We start from the raw sequence: 22,956 nt of genomic DNA, 5'->3' as shown, positions 1-22,956 counted from the left end.
AAGGGCAACAATATTCAGTCACTGGGATTTAAGACAGCGGCTAAGCCTCCCTAATATAATAAAATGCAGCCAATAAAGTGTTTAAAAGAGAAATTGATGGACAGGCAAAATGAATCTAGAGCTAAAAGGAAATTTGTCTAATGTTTTTCTTTGTATTGCGGGTGTCTGCTGACCATATTATGGAAATGGTGACATTTAGCAAGCCATTCGACGAGGAATATCTGGATCTATTAATGTCAGTTCTTCCATGTGAATCAGAATTTAATCCACATGAGTGAGGCAGTGTCTAAAACTAAATTCAGATGGTTCACAGACTATATAAGAAGGCTGACGACAAATGAGGAGAGGCTTAGCGGTGTCAAGTTTTTATTTCCATAGAGAAGATCTTTGTATCATTGATTTTTTTTTAATCAATGTTTTCTATTAACGAATAGAAGTAGAAGTTCCTCAGTAGATAGGTTTCCTGCTGTTTTGTCCAAAACCTGGAATCAACACCAAACCTAAAGTCTAAATTTAAATTGGCTCATAATTCAGTTATTTGGAAAAATTCAGTTCTTTATGTTGTTACGATCCTGTTAGGGACCATTAATGTTTAAAAAGAGAAAGTTGAATGCCCAGTTATTTCTGAAAGAATTATGCCTCAAAATTTCACATTTTACACACAACTTTACTGTACAAGTTAAACAAAGCAAAACACTACTAACATATCACTATAATTTGGAAACAGTTATATTTTAAACTTAAAATCTTAACAGAACATAAATGACTGCTAATTCCACCCCAAAAATGTTACTTATACATTATAGGATCTTGGTGGTTTGTTCACTTCTCCTGGGCTCAATCCATAGTGTACCACAGCTCTTAGGAACTCACTTTGATTTCCTTAATTTCCCCAAGGTTTGAGTTTTCCCAGGAATTCTCCCTCTAACTTCAGCTAGGCAAATTCTCCAGTTCACCTTCAACACCTCAGCTTGAGCATGGACCTGCCTCAAAACAGAAACAGCCCCTGGTTCCTGATGCCCTCTCTGCTCCTGAGCCCAACTGCTCCCAAAGCTAACTGTTTTCCAAAAGCCAACTGCTTGTCTAAAAGCCAACTTACCGACTGAGTCACCCAAGTCAAAAAACCAGCAGCCACCTCCTGCATCTCTACCTCCATAGCCATGTGGTACATGTGGGATATCCCAGATATTAATTTTAAACTAATTATTTCTACTCCAAATCTTTGATTCCTGATACCCACCTGAATAATTGATATTGCTAACAATGACAGAGCAAACCCTTCTCAACTTATTGATTTCCACTGCCCAACTAATTGAAGCCATCTTTGGCTTTATAGCTTTCATCTCTCTAACTCTGTTTCTGTAAGCACTCATGGAAATATTTTTGAACTTTAAATCTTCTCTTTGTTGTGAGAAATTATATTAATAATTTAAACCACTGATGACAGCAGCTGCAGACACACCGTATCCATCAACCAATTAAGAGGGGTACCCATTGTCTAGGGTCTTTACACTTCCCAATATGACCTTACTGAAGAAGCGGAGGCCAACCTTTGATTAGTAACCACCCTAGGTTTGTTTTCCAGCTTCTCAAACCAGGTGTTTTCATTTGTCTTGCATTAAAAAAAATTCAATTCCAAATTAAAAGTTACTCTAGAAAATTAATACAAACCATGAACCAGGTGATCATAGCAATGTTTCCCTCACTTATCCCTCCCTCCTGAAGGTGTTGACAGATTCTAGGCATAGCTAGATCTCATTGAATGGTAGAGCAGGTTCGTGGGGCTGAATGGCCTACTCCTGTTACTGTGTTCTTATAGCTCCATGAATAGAGACTACTCTGTGCTTGGGTCTGGTTGAATAACTAGGGAACTTGTGATGCTCTTGCATACAATGCATTGGTAAAGCCTGAGTTTGCTGAATCCCTAGTTATAATTAACATTGCAGGGAGACAAAACTAGGTACTGTCCCTGGACCACATCTGAAAGTTGAGCACTCCAATGCAACCAAGAGCAAAACTCTTTGCAAGGTTTAACTGCTTTCTTTTTCTCAGCAATGAAAGAGAAGCCCTGAAAATCTCAGACACCTGCACTGACACCCAGGTCCTTACTTCCCTGAAGTTTCGGAAGAGAATGGCTGTTATTAATGCAGTTTGGGTTTGGGGCTGCAATAAAATTAGAAACAGGCAGCCCAAGCTACATCACCATCAAGTTCTTGGTGTAAGATGTGCACTGCAGATGTTATAGCAATGTAATAGAGTGATGAAAAGATACTTCATGACTTAAAAACAAGAAAAGGAAATTTGCAATGATGATATAGAAACATACAGCACAAAAGTAGGCCATTCACCCCATCATATCTGTACTGGCTCCTTGAAAGAGTTACCAATTAGTCCCACTCCCCTGCTGTTTCCCCATAACCCTGCAATTTTCTCCGTTTCAAATATGACTTAAAAACAAGAAAAGGAAATTTGCAATGATGATATAGAAACATACAGCACAAAAGTAGGCCATTCACCCCATCATATCTGTACTGGCTCCTTGAAAGAGTTACCAATTAGTCCCACTCCCCTGCTGTTTCCCCATAACCCTGCAATTTTCTCCGTTTCAAATATGTATCCAATTCCCTTTTGAAATTTATTATTCAATCTGCTTCCACCATCCTTTCAGGCAGTGCATATCAGGTCATAACAACTTGCTACTCATAAAAATTCTCCCCATCTCTGCTCTGGCTCTTTTGGCAATTACCTTGAATATATTTTTTATGAATTCAGTAATTCATAACTTCTCCAAGAAGCAGTTAACTATTCCAAATGGCAGTCTGCTTCAGACTACTGCTGATACAGCATGTTCATGTTTAGTCAGCTCCCAACTGTAAGTACACTGTTTCAAAAGAAAACGATGACTGGGTCTTAACAGGTTTCTGCACATGGTGAGTAATGCTAGTTTTCATTGATCATCAACTGTCAGCTAATCCAATTGAAGGAACAAGTCTTTACATTACGGAGTGATGTGAAGGAGAAGTCAGGTTATTCAATTTCAATTTAATCTCTCACTCTTTGAGATTTATCTGATTAGACATTAGGTTACAGTGGTCCGTCACCTGATGAGGGAAAATCAGAAAGTTAGAAAGGGCAGGTTTCCTTACCTCATTATTTACGGCAAAATTGCAATCCCTGTTATTTTACAATTTTCCTAAAAATATTGAACCTAGGAACTATCCCTGTTATGTTTAAGAGATCGCTAACGTGGAGTCAAAGGAAATGCTTCCCCAATATTTTAATATTTTCGTGAAGGAGTTTGCGCACATTCTCAAATCCTCGAGAAATGCTGATACACAGTACTTGTCACATACATTGAGAATCATATATAATCCTGGAGTTCTGTGCATTTGGGAGGGGATTGCTTGATGAGAAGGTTAGAGTCGTTCCTAGTCAGAGGGCTGACAAACTTGAATATGGCAGTGGGGTAGTTTATGGGGAGTTTTGTTGGGCCCCTGTAGGAATTGAGGAGGGCTCAACGGCCTATCTCTCTTCAGCAGTCAGCTCGAGGATTAAAGCAATTGTGAGGATTTGGGGGAAATGGGTAGCTTGCCATCTCGAACAGTCACTCTATATCCTGGTGTTTTCCTAGACTTATGCACAACCTAAGCATTATTTGCTCTGAATAGCAAATGTTCCAAATGTACCTCAACAGCCTGTTTACTGTGGGTTTGTCAGTTAGGCCACAGTAGGGAAACAAGATTTGCATGAACTTGAGTGACAGGGTATCTTTGTCCTGTAAGACTGAGTTGGGAGAAGGGTTGGCTTGGCCACTGTCAGCTCCTGTTATCTCCCAGAACCGGTTTTTAACAGATTTGCTAATTGTTGTTTCACAAGAGCCACATGATCATCCTCATAGTGTTAACCCTTTCTAATGGGGGCAGCCTGTAGGGTAGAGTAATGATATCTGTACAAAGTGGAAATGTACAGGTGCAGCAAGCAATTATCAAAGCAAATAGTATATTACTATTTATTGCAAAGAGGTTGGAGTATGAGAGTAAGGACGTCTCGTTGCAATTATATAGGTCTTTGGTGAGTACTGTGTATAGTTTTTGTCTCCTTAACCTAAGGAAAGATATACTTGCCTTGGAGGTGGTACACTAGACTGATTCTTGGAATAAAGGGATTGTCCTATGAGCAGAGATTGAGTAGAATGGGCCTATGTTCTCTGATGTTCAGAAGAATGAGAAGTGATCTCTTTGAAATGTTTAAAATTCCTAGCGGGCTTGACAGGGTAGACGCTGAAAGGCTGTTTCTCCTGGCTGGAGAGTCTAGAACTGAGGGTCACAGTCTCAGACTAAGGGGATGGCCATTTTGTTCTGAGATGAGGAGAAACTTAATTACTCAGAGTGTTGTGAATCATTGGAATTATCTATCCCAGAGAGCTGTGGATGTTCAGTCGTTGAGTATATTCAAGACAGAGACTGACAGATTTTTAGGCACGAAGTAAATCAAGGCATATAGGGATAGGGCATGAATGTGGAGTTGATGTAGAAGTTCAGTCACGATCTTATTCAATAGTGAAGCAAGCTCAAGGGGCCATATAACTTACTCCTACTCCTATTTCTTATACTCTTGTGTTCTTAAACTATTGTTTCAGAGTAATACCACAAATCAGAGCACAAAGTGATGGAATCAGACTATTTAAATATGTTGGAGAAATTTCAATTTAAAAAAATGAAGGATACCATTTGAAAGGTAGTTAATTTAAACTACACACCCAGCTGGATGTGCTACTCGTAAAACAGAAAGAAAGATGCATTTACATAGCAACTTTCACAACCTCAGGCCATCCCAAAGCGTTTTACAGCCAATTAAATACTTTTGAAATGACGTCATTGTTGTAGGAAACGTGGCAGCCAATTTGTGCGCAGCAGGGTCCCACAAACAACAATGGAATAATAACCAGATGATCTATTTTAGTGAGGTTGGTTGAGGGATAACTATTGGCCAGAACTCCGCTGCTCTTCAAAATTATGTCTTGGGATCTTTTATGTACACAGAGAGGGCCTCAGTTTAAAGTCTCATTTGAATCATGACACCTCCAATGCTGTAGAACTCCCTTACTGCTGTATTGGAGTGTTGCCCTTGATTATGTGCTTAAGTCTCTGTCGTGGGGCTTGAACCCACAGCCTTCTGACTTAGAGGTTAGAGTGCTACCACTGAGCCACAGCTAGCACCTCAGCTAGCCAATAGCACTTGGTCCTGTAGCCAGACAGATAAACTCTCAGGCCTATTTCACAAATGTAAAAAATGAACATGGGCTCTCCTTTAACCTGTGCTACATGTATCATTTTACCCCACTGGGTCACGATCTATATGGTACAGCCTTGGATTAACTTGAACATAGTTCTGACTTTACCTATTTCATTGATATTCATGTTCAGACGAAAACTCATCTGCCATCTCTATATTCCAGAGCACGTGAAGTTCAGTGAGGTTCAGGTCCATGCTCCTTCACCAATGTACTGCCTCCTTGTTTGTATTTTCCTTACATACGATGTAAGCAGACGTGTCACCATTGTCTGCTGGGCTACTTTCAAACTGGGTGAGTCAGGCCTTCACTAAATTAGACAGGCCACTGAACGTCACAAAAAATGCGATAACTTGCACGGCTTCAATTTCCTATTCAGTTGAGGTCTCTAAATTGTCGTGCTGATCAGTCAGCCTTCCAGTTGCTGACTGACAATTCAGCTCATCTCATTCCAGGATGGAAAGTGCGCCTTTCTACTGTCACACAGACAACTATATCACAAATCACAAGTCAATTACAATGCTCCCGTTTTTGTGACCAATTCCATTCACTGCTTTGCATTCAGTTGAACAACTTGCTCCTGATAACATGACAGAAACAGCTGTGGCCCAACTCCCTGACTGCTGGTATATGTGTGTCTGCCAGTGAGCAGTGTGAAAAATTTGATTAATCTGCAGTACATGTGCTGAATCTGTGCCAGTTCATTCTACAGTTTGTATTAAGGTGGTAAGAATCAGTTCTAAGTGAAATTGTGGACCATGATTGACTAGTCTCACTAACCAGACAAAGGAGGTGGTTAAAGGCAAAAAAAAAAAATTCACATGCTAGAAATCTGGACAAAAACAGAAAATGCTGGAAAACAGCCGGGTCAAGCAGCACTCATAAAGAAAGAAACAGAGTTAAGGGCCTGGATTTTAACATAGCTGTACTGTCTTTGGGGGGGGGTGGGGTGGGTGCACGCTGTGGCCTTTTAACGGGTGGGGAGCTGGTCAGTGGAGGCACAGGACAATTAGGTCCACGCTGGAGATGGGAGGGTGGGGAAGGGGGTCAATCTCGGCAAGGCAGGCAGGGAATCCGAGGCCTGAGAAAGGGGAGTGGAGGCCTACTGGTGGGTGGGATAAAGGAGAGGTCAGAGGCCTGTGAAGGGGAGCAGAAGCCTGGTGTTGCGGGTGGGGGTGCACCGTGGGTGGAAGGTCAGTGGTGGAGGTCGGATGCCTGGTGGGGAGGTTTGGAGAAGATGGATAGAATCGCTGGGGGTTGGCCAGGTAGACACACTGGATCCAGCAAGTAGGCATAAGGGCGTTTAGCTTCTGGATCTGACATTCCATGCCTAGGTGTAGCTGCCGGGTTGCTTGAGACTCTGGAAAACCAATCGTCCATAGTAAAATGCGAAATGGGGAACGACAATGAGCTTGCCGCCTTGTTATATTTGAAGTGTCATTCCACCTCCTTGGGATGGGTTGGTTGCCCACCCACCTTACGGCCTCCTTTTAAAGCTGGATGTGGGCATCTGGAGGCGGGTTTGGGTCAGGATTCTGATCTTTAAGAATTTAACCTCCCACCCAACCCAAAGCCACCCATTTATTTGTGGCTAAAATTCCCTACAGTGTTTCATTTTTTTTTTTCTTCATTCATGGGATGTGGGTATCGCTGGCTAGGCCAGCATTTATTGCCCTTGAGAAGGTGGTGGTGAGATGCCTTCTTGAATCACTGCAGTCCTTGTGAGGTAGGTACACCCACAGTGCTGTTAGGAAGGGAGTTCCAGGATTTTGACCCAGCAACAGTGAAGGAATGGCGATATAGTTCCAAGTCAGGATGGTGTGTGACTTAGAGGGGAACTTGCAGGTGGTGGTGTTCCCATGCATTTGCTGCCCTTGTCCTTCTAGTTGGTAGAGGTCGCGGGTTTGAAAGGTGCTTTGCTGCAGTGCATCTAGTATATGGTACACACTGCTGCGACTGTGCACTGGTGGTGAACGGAGCGAATGTTTGTAGATGGGGTGCTAATCAAGCGGGCTGCTTTGTCCTGGATGATGTCGAGCTTCTTGAGTGTTGTTGGAGCTGCACTCAACCAGGCAAGTAGAGAGTATTCCATCACACTGCTGACTTGTGCCTTGTAGATGGTTGACAGGCTTTGGGGAGTCAGGAGGTGAGTTATTCGCCGCAGGATTCCTAGCCTTTGACCTGCTCTTGTAGCCATGGTATTTATGTGGCTACTCCAGTTCAGTTTCTGGTCAATGGTAGCCCCTAGGATGTTGATAATGGGGGATTCAGCAATCATAATGCCATTGAATGTCAAGGGGAGATGGTTAGATTCTGTCTTGTTGGAGATGGTCATTGCCTGGCACTTGTGTGACGTGAATGTTTCTTGCCACGTATCAGCCCAAGCCTGGATATTGTCCTGGTCTTGCAGCATTTCTACACAGACTGCCTCAGTATCTGAGGAGTCGCGAATGGCGCTGAACATTGTGCAATCGTCAGTGAACATCCCCACTTCTGACCTTATGATTCAGGTTAATGACCAGAGCCCTGATGAAAACGCATTGATCCAAAACATGAACTCTCTTTCTCTCTCTCAACAAATGCTGCCTGACCACTGAGTGTTTTCCAACATTTCCTGTTTTTGTTAAAGGATTTTTCAATTTAGAATCATAGAATCCAATAGCATAGAAGGGGGCCATTTGGCCCATCGTGTCTGTGACAGCACTCTGAAAGAGTAATCTAATTATGTCCAACACTTCCCTCCATAGCTGTGCAAATTTTTCGTTTTCAGGGATCTCCAATTCCCTTTTGAAAACTAGTATTGAATCTTTTTCCACTACCCTTTCAGGCAGTGCATTCCAGATTGCCTGCCTGTTAAATAGAAATGATATCCAACTTCACTGGCTCAATAGACAAATGCACAATTCTGTGGTTCTAACTCAGCAACGTGCCACATTCCCTTGTTGGTCTCTTCGAGACCATACAGTTGGGTTCTTTATCTCTAATTTGAAGGTTGGGGAAAATAGCCAGGGATCTTGGTCAGCCTTCAGCAAACCCTGAAAAAAGGACCAGGTTTGTCTGTGATAGTTCCCGTGGCCAAATAGTCTGCTGCTACTAACAGCCCCCGGTCATTTGTGAAGAGTGAGTGTTTGGGCATACAGGAGATTGTGCTGTTGTCATTTTCAGCATTGTTCCTGTTTGTGGCAAGGCAGCTTTGTTCTAAAATTGAGAGGCTAGCCCTCCCTCTTATTACAATAGGCTCAACACCTTGAAAATGGGTGCAAGGAACTGAGCCTAGGAATCAGCATTACTCTCAGAATGGTTGGTAAAGAAGCTATTGAAATGTGCCAAAACAACAGCCTCCACAATAAAATAATCTAATGAAAGGAATAAAATGCCATTAATTCACTCATTTAATAAGGGAACAGGAAGCACTGAGGCCACAGTCTACCTAAGCAACAAGACCTTTCTGGGACCTTGGCTCCTCCTTCACAAAGAAGGTGAATGCTGGCCAGCAGAACAGCCCCCTCCATCCCACATATTTTACTGTCGTGGATTGCAGTGCGGTGAGGTGGGTTAGGAAATGACAGTGTTGATACTGATGAAGCTTGGAAATAGCTTAAACCAGCCGTTGTTGCGGGTTCCGCCTTTACTGAATGATGCTTCTGCTGCTTCAATAGATAATTGAGCTCAGTGACTTTCCAAAGCCTTTGCTAGGGTCATGCTGAAGAGACTCCATCAACTTGCAGTTCAAGAGTATCCAGAAGCACAGTACGGTTTCCGTGCTGGCAGATCTACAGTGGACATGATCTTCTCTATATGCCAGCTACAAGAGAATTGTAGGGAACAGGACATATCTCACTACTTGGCTTTCATAGATCTCATAAAAGCATTCAACACTGTCAGCAGAGAAAGACTCTGTTTTGGGGAAAATTGGCTGTTGGCTGTCCATCAAAGCTCCTTTGTCTCATCTGTTCTTTTCATGTCAGCATGCAAAGTACTGTACGGTTTGACGGCTCCACTTCTGACGGGTTCAGGGTGAAGAATGGAGTGAAACAGGGTTGTGTCCTAGCCCCCTCTTTGTTTGGCATTTTCTTTTCCATGCTCCTGACCTTTACCTTCCCTGCAGATATTGAAGGGGTTTACCTGCATACTAGGTTAGACGGCAAGCTCTACAATATGTCCAGATAGAAAGTGAAGACAAAAATACAGCACATCTTGATCAGAGAGAACTCCTCTATGCTGATGATACTGTGCTTGTTGCCCACACGGAAATTCAGCTACAAAGACGCATAGATTGTCCCTCCCATACCTGGAACCCGTTCTCCCTTACTATAAGCATCAAGAGAATTGTGGCTGTGGGACAGACTGTCACATCTCCACCCTCGATCACACTGAACAACACACTGCTGGAATTGGTTAGTAAATTCTGTTACGTTGGATCCATGGTGACAGGCAATCTAACTCGATGCAGAACTCGACACACACATAGGGAGAGCAGCTACCACCTTTGGCCGACTCATGAAACGTGCATGGAAAATCAATAAGCTGACTGTTAGGATCAAGATGCTGGTTTATGAGGCCTGTATTCTCAGTACCTTGTTGTACGGCTGTGAAGAATGGACAACTTACGGTTCTCAAGAAAGGAAGCTCAACAATTTTCATCTTTGATGTCTGCAGTGCATGCTCGGCATCTCATGAACGGACAAAATCACGAATGCGACAGTCCTCTCAAAGGCAAATCTCCCAAGTATCCTAGCACTCATCGAACAGGGGTGACTTTGCTGGCTCAGGCACATTCACAGGATGGAAGATGGCCACATTCCCAAGGATATTCTGTATGGGGAGGTGGCTGGAGTCAGAAGACCAGTCGGACGCTCAAAGCTCCGCTTCAAGGATGTTTGCAAGTGTGACATAAAGGCCCTAAACATTGATTTTCACAAGTGGGAGACACTAGCCAACAACAAAGAGAAATGGCAACATTCCCTGTGGGCCGATGTGCACCACCAAGACGATCAGTGGCCACAGCAGCTTGGCAGCAGGGGCCAGTGCCGACAACACCCCATAATGACACCTGATAACCACCTCATATGTGGCACTTGTAGCAGACCTGCCTCTCCTGGATTGGTCTCTTCAACCATCAGCAAAAGTGCACATGTGAAACTATCCCATCGCCAATGGATTTGCTGCATGTTCATCATCTCATGTAGGTGGAAGGATGCTGACGACAAGAATCCTATAGCACTGCCCATTTGAAAAGAAGATAGACAGGTAGAATTGTGAATCTTTTAGCCATTTTAGCCATTGAATCATTTAGGAGGAGTATATCCAGGGAAAGGCATCACTGAATCTTTGGGCTGTCCGCGATTGAGCTTTGGCCATTTATTCTGCTTGCATTGCTGCGAGGACACTCTCATCCCTCCCTTCAGTGCTGCTGCATTATTCAGCACTGATGCCTGGCTTTTAAAGATGGTGCCAGAGATTGACACTCTGGTACTTCCATCACCATGCGGCCCACCCCACCTGCCTGCCCCGTCTCACTGGATGCCACCCCCACCTGCCTGCCTTCAATTGGTTGACCCTGACATATATCGTGCTTGAAACTTTGCCTTACCCACCCTCGTGGCCCCGTCACCCACTTTCAGCTGTTGCTGCCTTCAGGAAAAATACTGGCCATGGAGAATCTGAGGTGAACAGCAATTAAGAGGAAGCTGGTTAAACACCTGAGAGAGAAAGGAACAACAACAACTTATACCACCTTTAACATAGTAAAGCGTTCCAAGGCACTTCACAAGAGCATTATAAAGCAAAATTAGACACCGAGCCACATAAGGCAATATTTGGGCAAATGGCCAAAAGCTTGACCGAAGAGGTAGGTTTTAAGGAGTGTTCGAAGGTTGTGCTGGCAGGGTTAGACAAAGTCAAGTGGGAGGAGGATCATGTGGAACAGAAACACCGGCACAAAATAATACAAAAACAAAATACTGCAGATGCTGGAAATCTGAAATAAAAACAGAAAAAGCTGGAAATACTCAGCAAACCTGGCAGAAACTGTGAAGAGAGAAACCAAGTTAATGTTTCAGGTCTGTGACCTTTCATCAGAAATGGGAAAAGTTGGAAATGTAATAAGTTTTGAGCGTGTGAAAGTGGGGAGGAGGACAGGGAAGAAGAACAAAAGGGAAGGTCTGTGATACGGTAGAGGGCAGGAGAGATGAAATTACAAAAAGGTTTCATGGTGCAAGGGCAATAGGAGTGGTAATGGGACAAGAAATAAACAAAAGATGTGTCAAGAGGAGGTGTGACCGTCAGGATTGTGTATAGGTGCCAAATGAAAGCAAATAAAAAAGGGAAAGGAAGAGGAGCGCGAGAAAATAACTAAACCAGCCAAGGAAAAGGATACAACCAAGTGGCATTGACCGGTTGGGCAGAATGATCTGTTTCTGTGCTGTAAATACTACGTAATACTTTACAATACATTGGATTGTGTTCTGCTCAGCCATACAGACCAGGAAGGGCCCAGATCTGGTCTGTGGTTTGCTGTCTGATCTTCTCTGGAGTGACAGTGGAGTTGAATTTAGATGACCTCAGTGCTAGTGATAGGAAGGGACCAAATCAACCTATGGAGGTGAGGGTGGAGATTGCAGGGGCTCTGACCCTAATTTTTAATTCCTCTCTGGCCATGGGGGAGGTGCCAGAGGACTGGAGAACAGCTAATGTGGTCCCACTATTTAAGAGAGGTTGTGGAGATAAGCCAGGGAACTACAGACCAGTGAGTCTCATGTCAGTGGTAGGGAAACTATTAGAGAAAATTCTGAAGGAGAGAATCTATCTCCACTTGGAGAGGCAAAATTTGATTAGGAATAGTCAGCATGGCTTTGTCAGAGGGAGGTCATGCCTAACAAATTTGATTGAATTTTTTGAGCATGTGACCAGGTGTGTAAATGAGGGTCGTGCAGTTGATGTCCCACATGGGAGACTTATCAAGAAAGCAAATGCACATGGGATACAGGGTAACTTGATCAGGTGGATTCAAAATTGGCTTAGCTGTAGGAGACAGAGTGTGATGACAGATGGCTGTTTTAGTGACTGGAAGCCAGTGTACAGTGGCGTACCACAGGGATCTGTGCTGGGTCCCCTATTGTTGGTCATTTATATAAACGACATAGATGACTGTGTGGGAGGTAGGATCAGTAAGTTCGCAGATGATACAAAGATTGGCCGAGTGGTTAACAGTGAGGTTGAGTGTCTTGGGTTACAGGAAGATATAGACGGGATGGTCAAATGGGCAGAAAAGTAGCAGATGGAATTTAACCCTGAAAAGTGTGAGGTGATGCACTTTGGAAGGAGTAATGTGACACGGAAGTATTCAATGAATGGCCTGACACTGGGAAGTTCCGAGGAACAAAGGGACCTTGGCGTGTTTGTCCATAGATCTCTGAAGGCAGAAGGGCAGGTTAATAGGGTGGTGAAAAAGGCATATGGGACACTTGCCTTTATCAATCGAGGTATAGATTACAAAAGCAGGGAGGTCATGTTGGAGTTGTATAGAACTTTGGTAAGGCCACAGCTGGAGTACTGTGTGCAATTCTGGTCGCCACATTATAGGAAGGATATGATTACACTGGAGGGGGTGCAGAGGCGATTGACCAGGATGTTGCCTGGGATGGAACATTTAAGCTATGAAGAGAGGTTGGATAGGCTTGGGTTGTTTTTGCTGGAGCAGAGAAGACTGAGGGGTGACCTGATCGAGGTGTACAAGATTATGAGGGGCATGGACAGAGTGGATAGGGAGTAGCTGTTCCCCTTAGTTAAAGGGTCAGTTACGAGGGGACACAAGTTTAAGGTAAGGGGCAGGAGGTTTAAGGGGGATTTGATGAAGAACTTTTTTACCCAGAAGGTGGTAACTGTCTGGAATGAACTGCCTGGGAGGATGGTAGAGGCGGGTTGCCTCACATCCTTTAAAAAGTACCTGGATGAGCACTTTGCACGATATAACATTCAAGGCTATGGGCCAAGTGCTGGCAAATGGGATTAGGTAGACAGGTCAGGTGTCTTTAATGCATCGGTGCAGGCTCGATGGGCCGAAGGGCCTCTTCTGCACTGTATTATTCTGTGATTCTGTGACTCAGTCACTTCTCTAATTCTGGTTGATAACTGGATTGGGCTCATTGGCGATGCCCTTTGTGGTTGAATAACCTCCTAACCCATGAAAAAGTAGGTAGTGAAGTGAGTTACCAGAGAATTGCTGGATCCTGTGAATTAGGGAGCTCACAAATTTTTTGTGATCTTTGAATCTGCAACACATTTAGTACTGCCATTGACTGCAGATTGACTGCTGTCAATGGTATCTTGACAAAGCCTCGATGAGAATGATTTCTCAATTCTGGCAGTTATCAGCATGACCACTGAAATTAACAATAGTGCTCTGTGATGCTGCTGTTGGTTTGATGTTTTCAGCCAGTTGCCTCCAACATCATTTAGCAATTACAAAGTTTGCTGCAGTATAAATTTTGGCCAGATGTATTGATTCCTGTTTTGAAGGGTTAGGATGTGGGTAACTCACAAGAGGACTTAAAACTGCAGGAAAACTGGCACCTTTCATGGTGTTTAAGATGTTAAATCAGTAAAATGAGGTATAATTATGGCCTTTGAAATCTAAGCCTGCCCGAGAGAGACACAGAAGTCTAGCACCCATCAGCAGGAACAATTTAGTTGCCGGCTTGTGCAATGACATCACAATTCAATTGGAGCGACCTTCAAACTTTAGACTACAATTGGATCCTGATCTAATTGCATTCATTAAGAACAAAATCACTGCTCTCAATGGGGTGCCGGAATATTCTACATTTAGTTCTCTCATTCTGATGTGTCACTAATTGTACACTACAATTACATCAATTTCCAGTTAAACGGCACATTGTTTTTGTACTTCATGAACAACTGTTGCAAAATCAAGGAAAAGCAAGAATGTGGCTGAAAGTCCGTGGGATGGATTTTGATGGAGTGGGATCAATACCATTTTTAAGGTTGCCCTCTGATGATTCTGTTGATAAATGCACTGCCCGGTGTATCAATGAACCATGCAGAAGGGCCCCCAAGTCAGGTCTGATATCTGTGCAAAGCTACCTGATCTCAGCCAAGGCAACAGTAAAGATGCTGCACTTAGCCAAGGTCTCAGTGCTCCTGGGCTAGACAGGATGACTATCAGCCAGGGTTCCTGTTCCTTACCACAATCTAGTGAAAGTACATGTCCAGGATGTCAGGTGATGATGGGTTTACATCAGCTGTGATGCCCCCATAGGTTAAATAACCTGCCACACCTACTATCTAGATTTGATTTGAAGAGTGAGGAATACCCAAACAAGAGGGAAGAAATCTGGGAAATCTGGAGCAGAAATGTAATTTGGATCCCAGTTTTGATTGTCATTCAGTGTAGTCTTCCATCATTCGATGAATTTTGCAAAGACAAAAATAGAAACCTCATCACAGAATCTGACTGCCTCTTGGAAATTCCAAACCTTTTGCCTCTATTACCCTATCTAGAAGACCATTCCAGATGATATTCATGCTGCGTGAAGAAATTCCTTCTTACATTAGCCCTAAACTTGCAGTTTGTATTTCACAGAATCACAGAATTGTTACAGCACAGAAGGAAGCCATTCGGCCCATTGTGTCTGTGTGCACTCCAAAAGAGCAATATGTATCCCATTGTCCTACAATTGTAGTTTAACTTGAAATAGCACTCCAGATTAACCTTTTAATATCTTGTATGGTATCCCCTCATTCATTTCCTTTCAGAAAAATGTAAGAAATGGGAGCAGAAGTAAGCCATATGATTCCTCGAGCCTGCTCCACAATTCAATAATATCATGACTAATGATCTACCTCAAATCCACTTGCCATCCTATCTCTTGATTCCCTTAGTGTCCAAAAATCTATCGATTTCAGACTTGAATATATTTAATGATTGATCCCTCTGGGGTTAGTGTAGTGTAGGGCGGCACAATGGCGCAGTGGTTAGCACCGCAGCCTCACAGCTCCAGGGACCCGGGTTCGATTCCGGGTACTGCCTGTGTGGAGTTTGCAAGTTCTCCCTGTGTCTGCGTGGGTTTTCTCCGGGTACTCCGGTTTCCTCCCACAAGCCAAAAGACTTGCAGGTTGATAGGTAAATTGGCCATTATAAATTGTCACTAGTATAGGTAGGTGGTAGGGAAATATAGGGACAGGTGGGGATGTTTGGTAGGAATATGGGATTAGTGTAGGATTCGTATAAATGGGTGGTTGATGTTCGGCACAGACTCGGTCGGCCGAAGGGCCTGTTTCAGTGCTGTATCTCTAATCTAATCTGTAATGTTCATTTGAGGCCATTGTACATGCTTGGTGCAGCATGTGCAGTTTGCCACTAGAGGGAGTCAGTAATAAAGGCTCAGTTTACAGCAGCAATCCAGAAGATAGTGCTCTGTGTTTCTTCCAGAGATTTACAATAGCAGATCTACAATGTGAGATCTTACAGGTAGAGAATTCCAAAGTTAAACTAATGCGCCTGGCAAAAAAGGAGTGTGTTCAGATTGAGTGCACAGTTTACACCCCCTCAACATTTGGAGCTATTGAAATCAGGAGGGATTTAATTAGTGGACAAATTCTCTGATTGAAGTAAATGATATTCTCTTCCAAACAAGGCTTTCCCTTTTTGCTGCAATTCTAAAATAGTTTTAAGACACCTGTCTGAGCGTATGTGACTGTCAGTTAAGTGATACTTAAGACCAACACAGTGTTCAGCAGCTTAGCAACATAAGAAATAGGAGCAGAAGTTGGCCCTACAAGCCCTCAAGCCTGCTGTGCCATTCAATAAGATCATGGCTGAACATCAACTCCACTTTCCCGCTCTAAGCTCATAGCCCTTTAATAAAAACAGAAAGTGCTGGAAATACTCAGCGGGACTGGCAGCATCTGCAGAAAGAGAATCAGAGTTAACTTTCAGGTCTGTGACCTTTCATCAGCACTGGCAAAGGTTAGAAATGTGAAGTGAAAGGCGGAGGGGGGGGGGGGGGGAGGGGAAGAAGAACAAAAGGGAAGGTGTGTGGTAGGGCAGAGGGCAGGAGAGATAAATGTCAGATGTCATGGAGCAAAGGGAATGCTAATAGTTGTCGGAAAATGCAAAGCATTAATCCAGAGAGAGCGTCAATGGCAGAATAATGAACAGCTTGGTCCAAAAGCAAAAGCATGAAAAACAAGTTTAAGACAGGCACATAGTTTAAAAAAAAAAAGGCAGTCCATGCTCTGATATTGTTTAACTCAATGTCGAGTCCAGAAGGCTGTAGATATGTCGAATCAGAAGATGAGGTGCTGTTCCCTAAGCTTCTGTTGAGGTTCACTGGAACACTGCAGCAGGCCAAGGACAGAAATGTGGACATGAGAGCAGGGTGGTGAATTAAAATGGCAAGCAAGCGGAGGCTCGGGGTCATGCTTGCGAACTGAGTGGAGGTGTTCCACAAAGCGGTCACCCAATCTGCATTTGGTCTCCCCAATGTAGAGAAGACCACATTCTGAGCAGTGAATACAGTATACTAAATTGAAAGAAGTACAAATAAATCGCTGGTTCACCTGGAAGGAATGTTTGGGGTCTTGGATAGTGAGGAGAGAGGAGGTAAAAGGGCAGGTATTACACCTTCTGTGATTGCACGGGAAGGTGCCATGGGATGGGAACAAGGTGTCAGGTTTAATCGAGGAGTGGACCAGGGTGTCGCAGAGGGAACGGTTCCTTCATAATGCTGATGGGAGGGGAAGGGAAGATGTGTTTGGTGATGGCATCACGCTGGAGGTGGCGGAAATGGCGGAGGATGATCCTTTGGATGTGGAGACTGGTGGGGTGGAAAGTGAGGACAAGGGGTACCCTGTCGCAGTTCTGGGATGGAGGGGAAGGGGTGAGAGCAGAAGTGTGGGAAATGGGTCGGTCATGGTTGAGGACCCTGGCAACTACAGTGGCGGGGGGTGGGTGCGTGGTGGGGGGAATTCTCGGTTGAGGATAAGGAAGACATATCAGAAGCTCTGTTGTCAAAAATTGCATCATCAGAACAGTTACATCAGAGATGGAGGAACTGGAAGAATGGAATGGAGTCCTTGCAGGAGGCAAGGTGTGAGGAAGTGTAGTCGAGGTAGCTGTGGGAGTTGGTAAACTCCAGAAAGCTTGTTATGGAAGGATAATGCTGGAGCGAGCCTACCTTTACTCAGTTTCACATTTGTTGTACAGAGTAAAAGGATTACAAACATGTAGCTCTTCACTCAAACCCTTCACCAGTCTAAGTGTCTGCTTATAAGTGCTGAACTAAGACCCCAATTAATACCCTTCACCGGCATATAATCATTGATGCACAATTAACAGATTACCAGGAGTTGGTTGGCTGATAATGAATATTAGTGGACAGCCTATCCTCATAGATGGAGACAGAGAAGTCGAGGAAGGGAAGGGAAGTGTAGTGTAGGGGATGGACCATGTGAAGGTGAGAGAAAGGTGGAAATTGGAAGGAAAGTTGATGAAATTTTCCACTTCGAGATGAGTGCAGGAAACGGCACCAATTCAGTCATCAATGTACCAGAAAAAGAGTTAGGGGAGGGGGCCTGAGGAGGACTGGAACAAGGAGTGTTTGACATGCCCCACAAAAAGACACGCATATCCCTATACATATCCCCTAATCCTTTTATTCCCTTGGTGTCCAAAAATCTGTCAATCTCAGTTTTGAATATACTCAAGACCCGAGCATCCACAGCCCTCTGGGGTAGAGAAAACCAATGATGCTCAACCCTCTCAGTGAAGAAATTACTCCTCATTTCAGTCCGAAATGGCCAATGCCTTCTCCTGAGACTATGAACCCTAGTTCTAGAGACCCCAGCCAGGGGAAACAGCCTCTCAGCAACTACCTTGTCAAGCCCTCTGTGAAGTTTTATACATTTCAGTGAGATCACCTCATTTTTCTAAACATCAGAGAATATAGGCCCATTCTTCTCAATCTCTCCTCATAAGACAACCCTCTCATCCCAGGAATTAATCTAGTGAACCTTTGTTTCTGCACCCCTCCCGCAACGGAAGAGCCTAAATTTTCCTAACCTTTCATCAAAACTCTCCTGACATTGTCGATTAGTCCTTTGGCTATTTTCTGCACTGTTTCCAGGATCTTAATGTTTCCTTTGTGCCCTGTTGACTCGAGTAGTATAAATTTTCAGCGTGACAATGTCAGACTTGCAATCTAAAGATAGAAAGAACTTGCATTTATATAGCACCTTTCAGCAAGGTCCCAACAAGCAACAATGAGTTAATGACCAGACAATCTGTCTAAGTGATGTTGGCTATGAAATGTCAGCTTGGATTATGTGCCCACAACTCTGGAATGGAACTTGACCCCATGACCTGATGCTTCTGAGGTGAGATTGCTACCAACTGAGCCACAGCTGACATCTATTGACTTGACCGTATAGCTCAGCATTCTCTTTGCTTTGGTGATCACTGCTCTGCAATGACTGGATGTAGTATTGAGTCTTCTATTCACCAATTCTTAGACTGGCAGAATACTCCATCTGGAGTGGAAAACCTTGGAGACAACCTGTTTCAGCATTATGTTGTTTCAATCCAATTCTTACATACAGATGTTGTAAACAAGGTAATTTACTGCTCCACTGTAGCAGAGGGACAGCATATGAGAGTGGATGAAGTTGGTATTTATTTGTATTGCATCTCATAATGATACAACTATATAAATGGCATTCAAAACTCCTGTTTGAAGCATGTAGCATATTGAAGCATGATTTAAGAAGTATTTAGATGAGCACTTGAAATGCCTTAGCATACAAGGCTACGGGCCAAGTGCTGGAAAATAGGATTAGAATAGTTAGGTGCTTGATGGCCGACACAGACACGATGGCCAAACGGCCTGTTTCTGTGCTGTATAATTCTATAACATGTATGATGCACATATTAGTCCTGGCATCCGTGCAGTGTGTATGGGAGTAGGATCAAAATAAAACTGGCAGGAACAATCATGAGCAGGATGAACTGCTTGGATGAAGCAAAGCCAGCTAGCTCAGATGTAGACTCAATTCAATGATGCTGACATTAAAACTCACCTCAACACTGATTTATCACTGTAAAGTATGGAGACAGTTTTGGTCCAGGCTAAGTGTAATAGAAATGTGGTGGTGGGAGTTGGCACTGACAATTTGAAAAGGTATTGTCTGTATGATTTGCTTTTACAACCGAGGTGCGAAAGCATTGCTCAGCATCTGTCATTGTCAAATACACATGCAGGAAAAAGCATGTATTTATTTAACGCACCAGCAATATTTCTGGGCATCAAGTTATCTTCAAGTGACAAGTGCATCTATATACAATGAACATCAATAATGACAAATGCAGCTTACCTCTTCCAAAAACAAAATCTTGCTGCTAGGACTGCCAGCACTTTATTTCAGTATGTTTAGTGGATCCTAAAAGTTTGCACAACTGATGTAAAGAATTTAACATCATTAAATTTGTAAAATCTAGCTATCGCTGTTGTGTAGGGCTCCTTGGAAGTGATATCTCAACCCCTGCTGTAAAGTTACTTCAACACGCTGTGCTGAATTGTGTTTATTGAGAGCACTGTATCTTCCTTCAGGTGATGACATTGCACATTTAAGATGAGTGATTGGAATCAGGGATGTCAATGTTGGTCTTTGATGTTGGTCTACTCTATGTTGTATTACTAAAGGCCTGGATGCTTCCAAATTATTTATATTTGCTAAGTTAAGTTTAATCTTGACTGAAAATAAATTGCTTTCGTAAACCTGTGGTAGCTTGAAGATTTCATTACATTTTGCTCACAGAATTTTTGAAGGCCAATTGACAACACGAATGAAAAGTGATAAAATGCTGCATGTAGCTGTTCTTCACATTGAGGTGTGAGGGAGAAGGTAATCTCTTCACTTCAAGCATGCCCACAGCAACAACAATGCTTTTAACATAGTAAAATGTCTGAAGATGCTGCACAGGAGCGTTATCAAAGACAGTTTGACACAGAGCCACATAAGGGCGGCACAGTGGCGCAGTGGTTAGCACCGCAGCCTCGCAGCTCCAGCGACCCGGGTTCAATTCCGGGTACTGCCTGTGTGGAATTTGCAAGTTCTCCCTGTGTCTGTGTGGGTTTCCTCTGGGTGCACTGGTTTCCTCCCACATGCCAAAGACTTGCAGGTTGATAGGTAAATTGGCCATTAGCTATTGCCCCTAATATAGGTAAGTGGTAGGGAAATATAGGGACAGGTGGGGATGTGGTAGGAATATGGAATTAGTGTAGGATTAGTATAAATGGGTGGTTGATGGTCGGCACAGACTCGGTGGGCCGAAGGGCCTGTTTCAGTGCTGTATCTCTAAAGTAAAAACTAAACTAAAGGAGATATTAGAACAGATGACCAAAAGCTTGGTTCAAGAGAGGTATGTTTTAAGGGTACCTAAAGGAGGAGAGAGAAGTAGCAGAGTGGAGAGGTTTAGGGAGGGAATTCCAGAGCATATAACCTAGGCAGCTGGAGATATGGCTGCCATTGATGGAGCGATGGAAATTGGGGATGTGCAAGAGGCCAGAATTGGAGGAGTGTAGAGATTTCAGAAGTTAGACGTGCTGATGGAGGTTATAGAGATAGTGAGGGGTGAGACCATGAAGAGATTTGAAAACAGGATGTAATGATGTCACCAGTGGATTTCAACAACTTCAACAACCTGATTTCTCCCAGAACACTATTGTGCAGAACCAGCCATTAACTAACGTCTTTGTGCATAAGATGTCTTGTTGAACAACTTGCCAGATTTAAAGCAAACACCCCACATGTAAACCTGCAAGTAGAAGAGAGGCTGGGCTCGTATCAGGAGTAATTGCATTACTTTGTTTCTCTTTTTTTGGCACTCATCCTAGTGTTGGATGGGAAGAACATCATGCTAACAATAACAAAGGTGCATAATCCAGTTGTGATGTGAGGAATCCCCATTACAGCATTTTTTCCGAAAATGAAAGAGAAACCAGAGTGCCGGTCATATAAATGGTTTCCCCCCACTGGTTCACGGTTCCTTTTGCTTTTCAAGCCAATTGGTACTTCATCCATGTGTTCAATACATCGGCATCTGCCATGTTCTTCAGACTAATCCAGGAATTTGGCAACCTCTTCCTGATGGTTGGATGTGAATGTGCTTGGTGCAAGTTTCTGAGAAAATAAAGTGCCCCTTGCTTTGGACAAGTATCTCTCTGCTGGCACAAATGAGGTTGTATTGGTTCATGTATATCCCCCTGCGACAGCAGTACAAATTGCTTATGTATCTGGATCGGTGTGGGTGTGATAAAATAGTCGTCTTGTCTATGTGATGAAATAAGAATGTGAAGTTCCAGCCCCACTAAATCTGGAACTATTAAATATACTTCTAAAATGGAAAATCACTCCTTGCCTTCTATCTGTCGCAGATGGGGTACTCAGGGAGATTTTACCACCACACATCCTCGTCCAGTTGTCAAGATTAAATTCTTCACAGAGAGCACAGGAGTTCTTGCCCTGGAAGATAAAGAACTGGGGAAGGTAAGACTCACCTTTGCTTTCAGGAGTTTCATTTCTGTTATGAAAGTTTTGAGATTTTTTTTATACAATTGTTGGCTTGATACATAATTAAAGTGGCCACACAAGGCGAGCTCGACTTTCTGTTTACAAACTGAAGGATGCAAAGTCCCTTCAGTATTTCATGCTTCTTTCAGCCAGAACTTTTATTTGAATGGCAGGCATCTGAGAATCACACGGTAACCGCGCTCTACACTGAGGGATATAGTTCGATTGTACTAACATACTTCTCTCTTCCTCCTAATGAGCCAGAAAAAAAAACTTGATTTGTTTGACAGGGTCATTTGGAATAGGAATAGTGACCCAGTCCAACCATCTTCTGAAAAATGCTTCAGATGCCCAATAAGAGAAGTAAGTGAGTGAAAAATAATATCACTAATTGGTACTTCTCACAAACCTTTTGAGGATTGCAGTAGCAGTCTAATATCCTCTTGCTGTTTTTCTCCTACTCTATAACAAAAGGATTTGTCAGAAGATGTTTTACACATTGAGAAAGATCTGTGTAGCATAGAAGCTGAAAAAGCCTTTGAGTATTCAAAGGTTTGTGAAACTAGAAAAAGATTGGGTATTCATCCAAGCATTACCTTAAATAATTCATCTTAATATCCACATCAGAACTGAAGTAATTATTTATATGTAGTGTCAAAATTTTGAGAGTCAAATTGCCGCCCCCACTGCCACCATGCCACTTAGCCATCAACAACTAAACAAATTGGCTTTGATATTAGCTGTATGTTCTAAGTGACATATAGATCTGTTTGAGCAATTCCTGTTAGCTCATTTGCTGATGTAAATTATTTTAAATATTTGTCTGCTCAATGCCTAAAATGAATGGGAGCAGGAATTTCAAAACTGTTGTTGGCATTGCTGAGGTAGAAAGAAAACCCATACAATTGAAGGTCTTCTATCGCACATTTTTTGCATCACACCTTACTTTCAAGTTGCTGCACCTACCTGAAAATCTACCAGTAAAGTATTATTTATAGCTTAACAAGCCTTGTGGCCATTACGGAGATGTGGATATCACAAGGGTAGGAATGGATGTTGGATGTTCCAGGGTT

At 43.1% G+C, this 22,956-nt stretch overlaps 1 protein-coding gene across 2 annotated transcripts in view; it reads left to right on the top strand.

Annotated features, from left to right (window-relative positions):
* The window catches only part of LOC137379688 (calcium-dependent secretion activator 2-like), a 796,052-nt gene that overhangs the window by 374,245 nt on the left and 398,851 nt on the right, over positions 1-22,956 (top strand). For both annotated transcript variants that reach the window (XM_068050896.1, XM_068050894.1), the window contains exon 7: positions 21,748-21,859. In XM_068050896.1, the coding sequence (XP_067906997.1) occupies positions 21,748-21,859 (112 nt within the window). The remainder of the gene's footprint in view (positions 1-21,747; positions 21,860-22,956) is intronic.

This window comes from Heterodontus francisci, chromosome 18, assembly GCF_036365525.1.
Source record: "Heterodontus francisci isolate sHetFra1 chromosome 18, sHetFra1.hap1, whole genome shotgun sequence".
In the NCBI taxonomy this organism is placed as follows: Eukaryota; Metazoa; Chordata; class Chondrichthyes; order Heterodontiformes; family Heterodontidae; genus Heterodontus; species Heterodontus francisci.
Note: the sequence above shows the minus strand (reverse complement) of the source record. Positions and strands in the feature narration are given on the sequence as shown.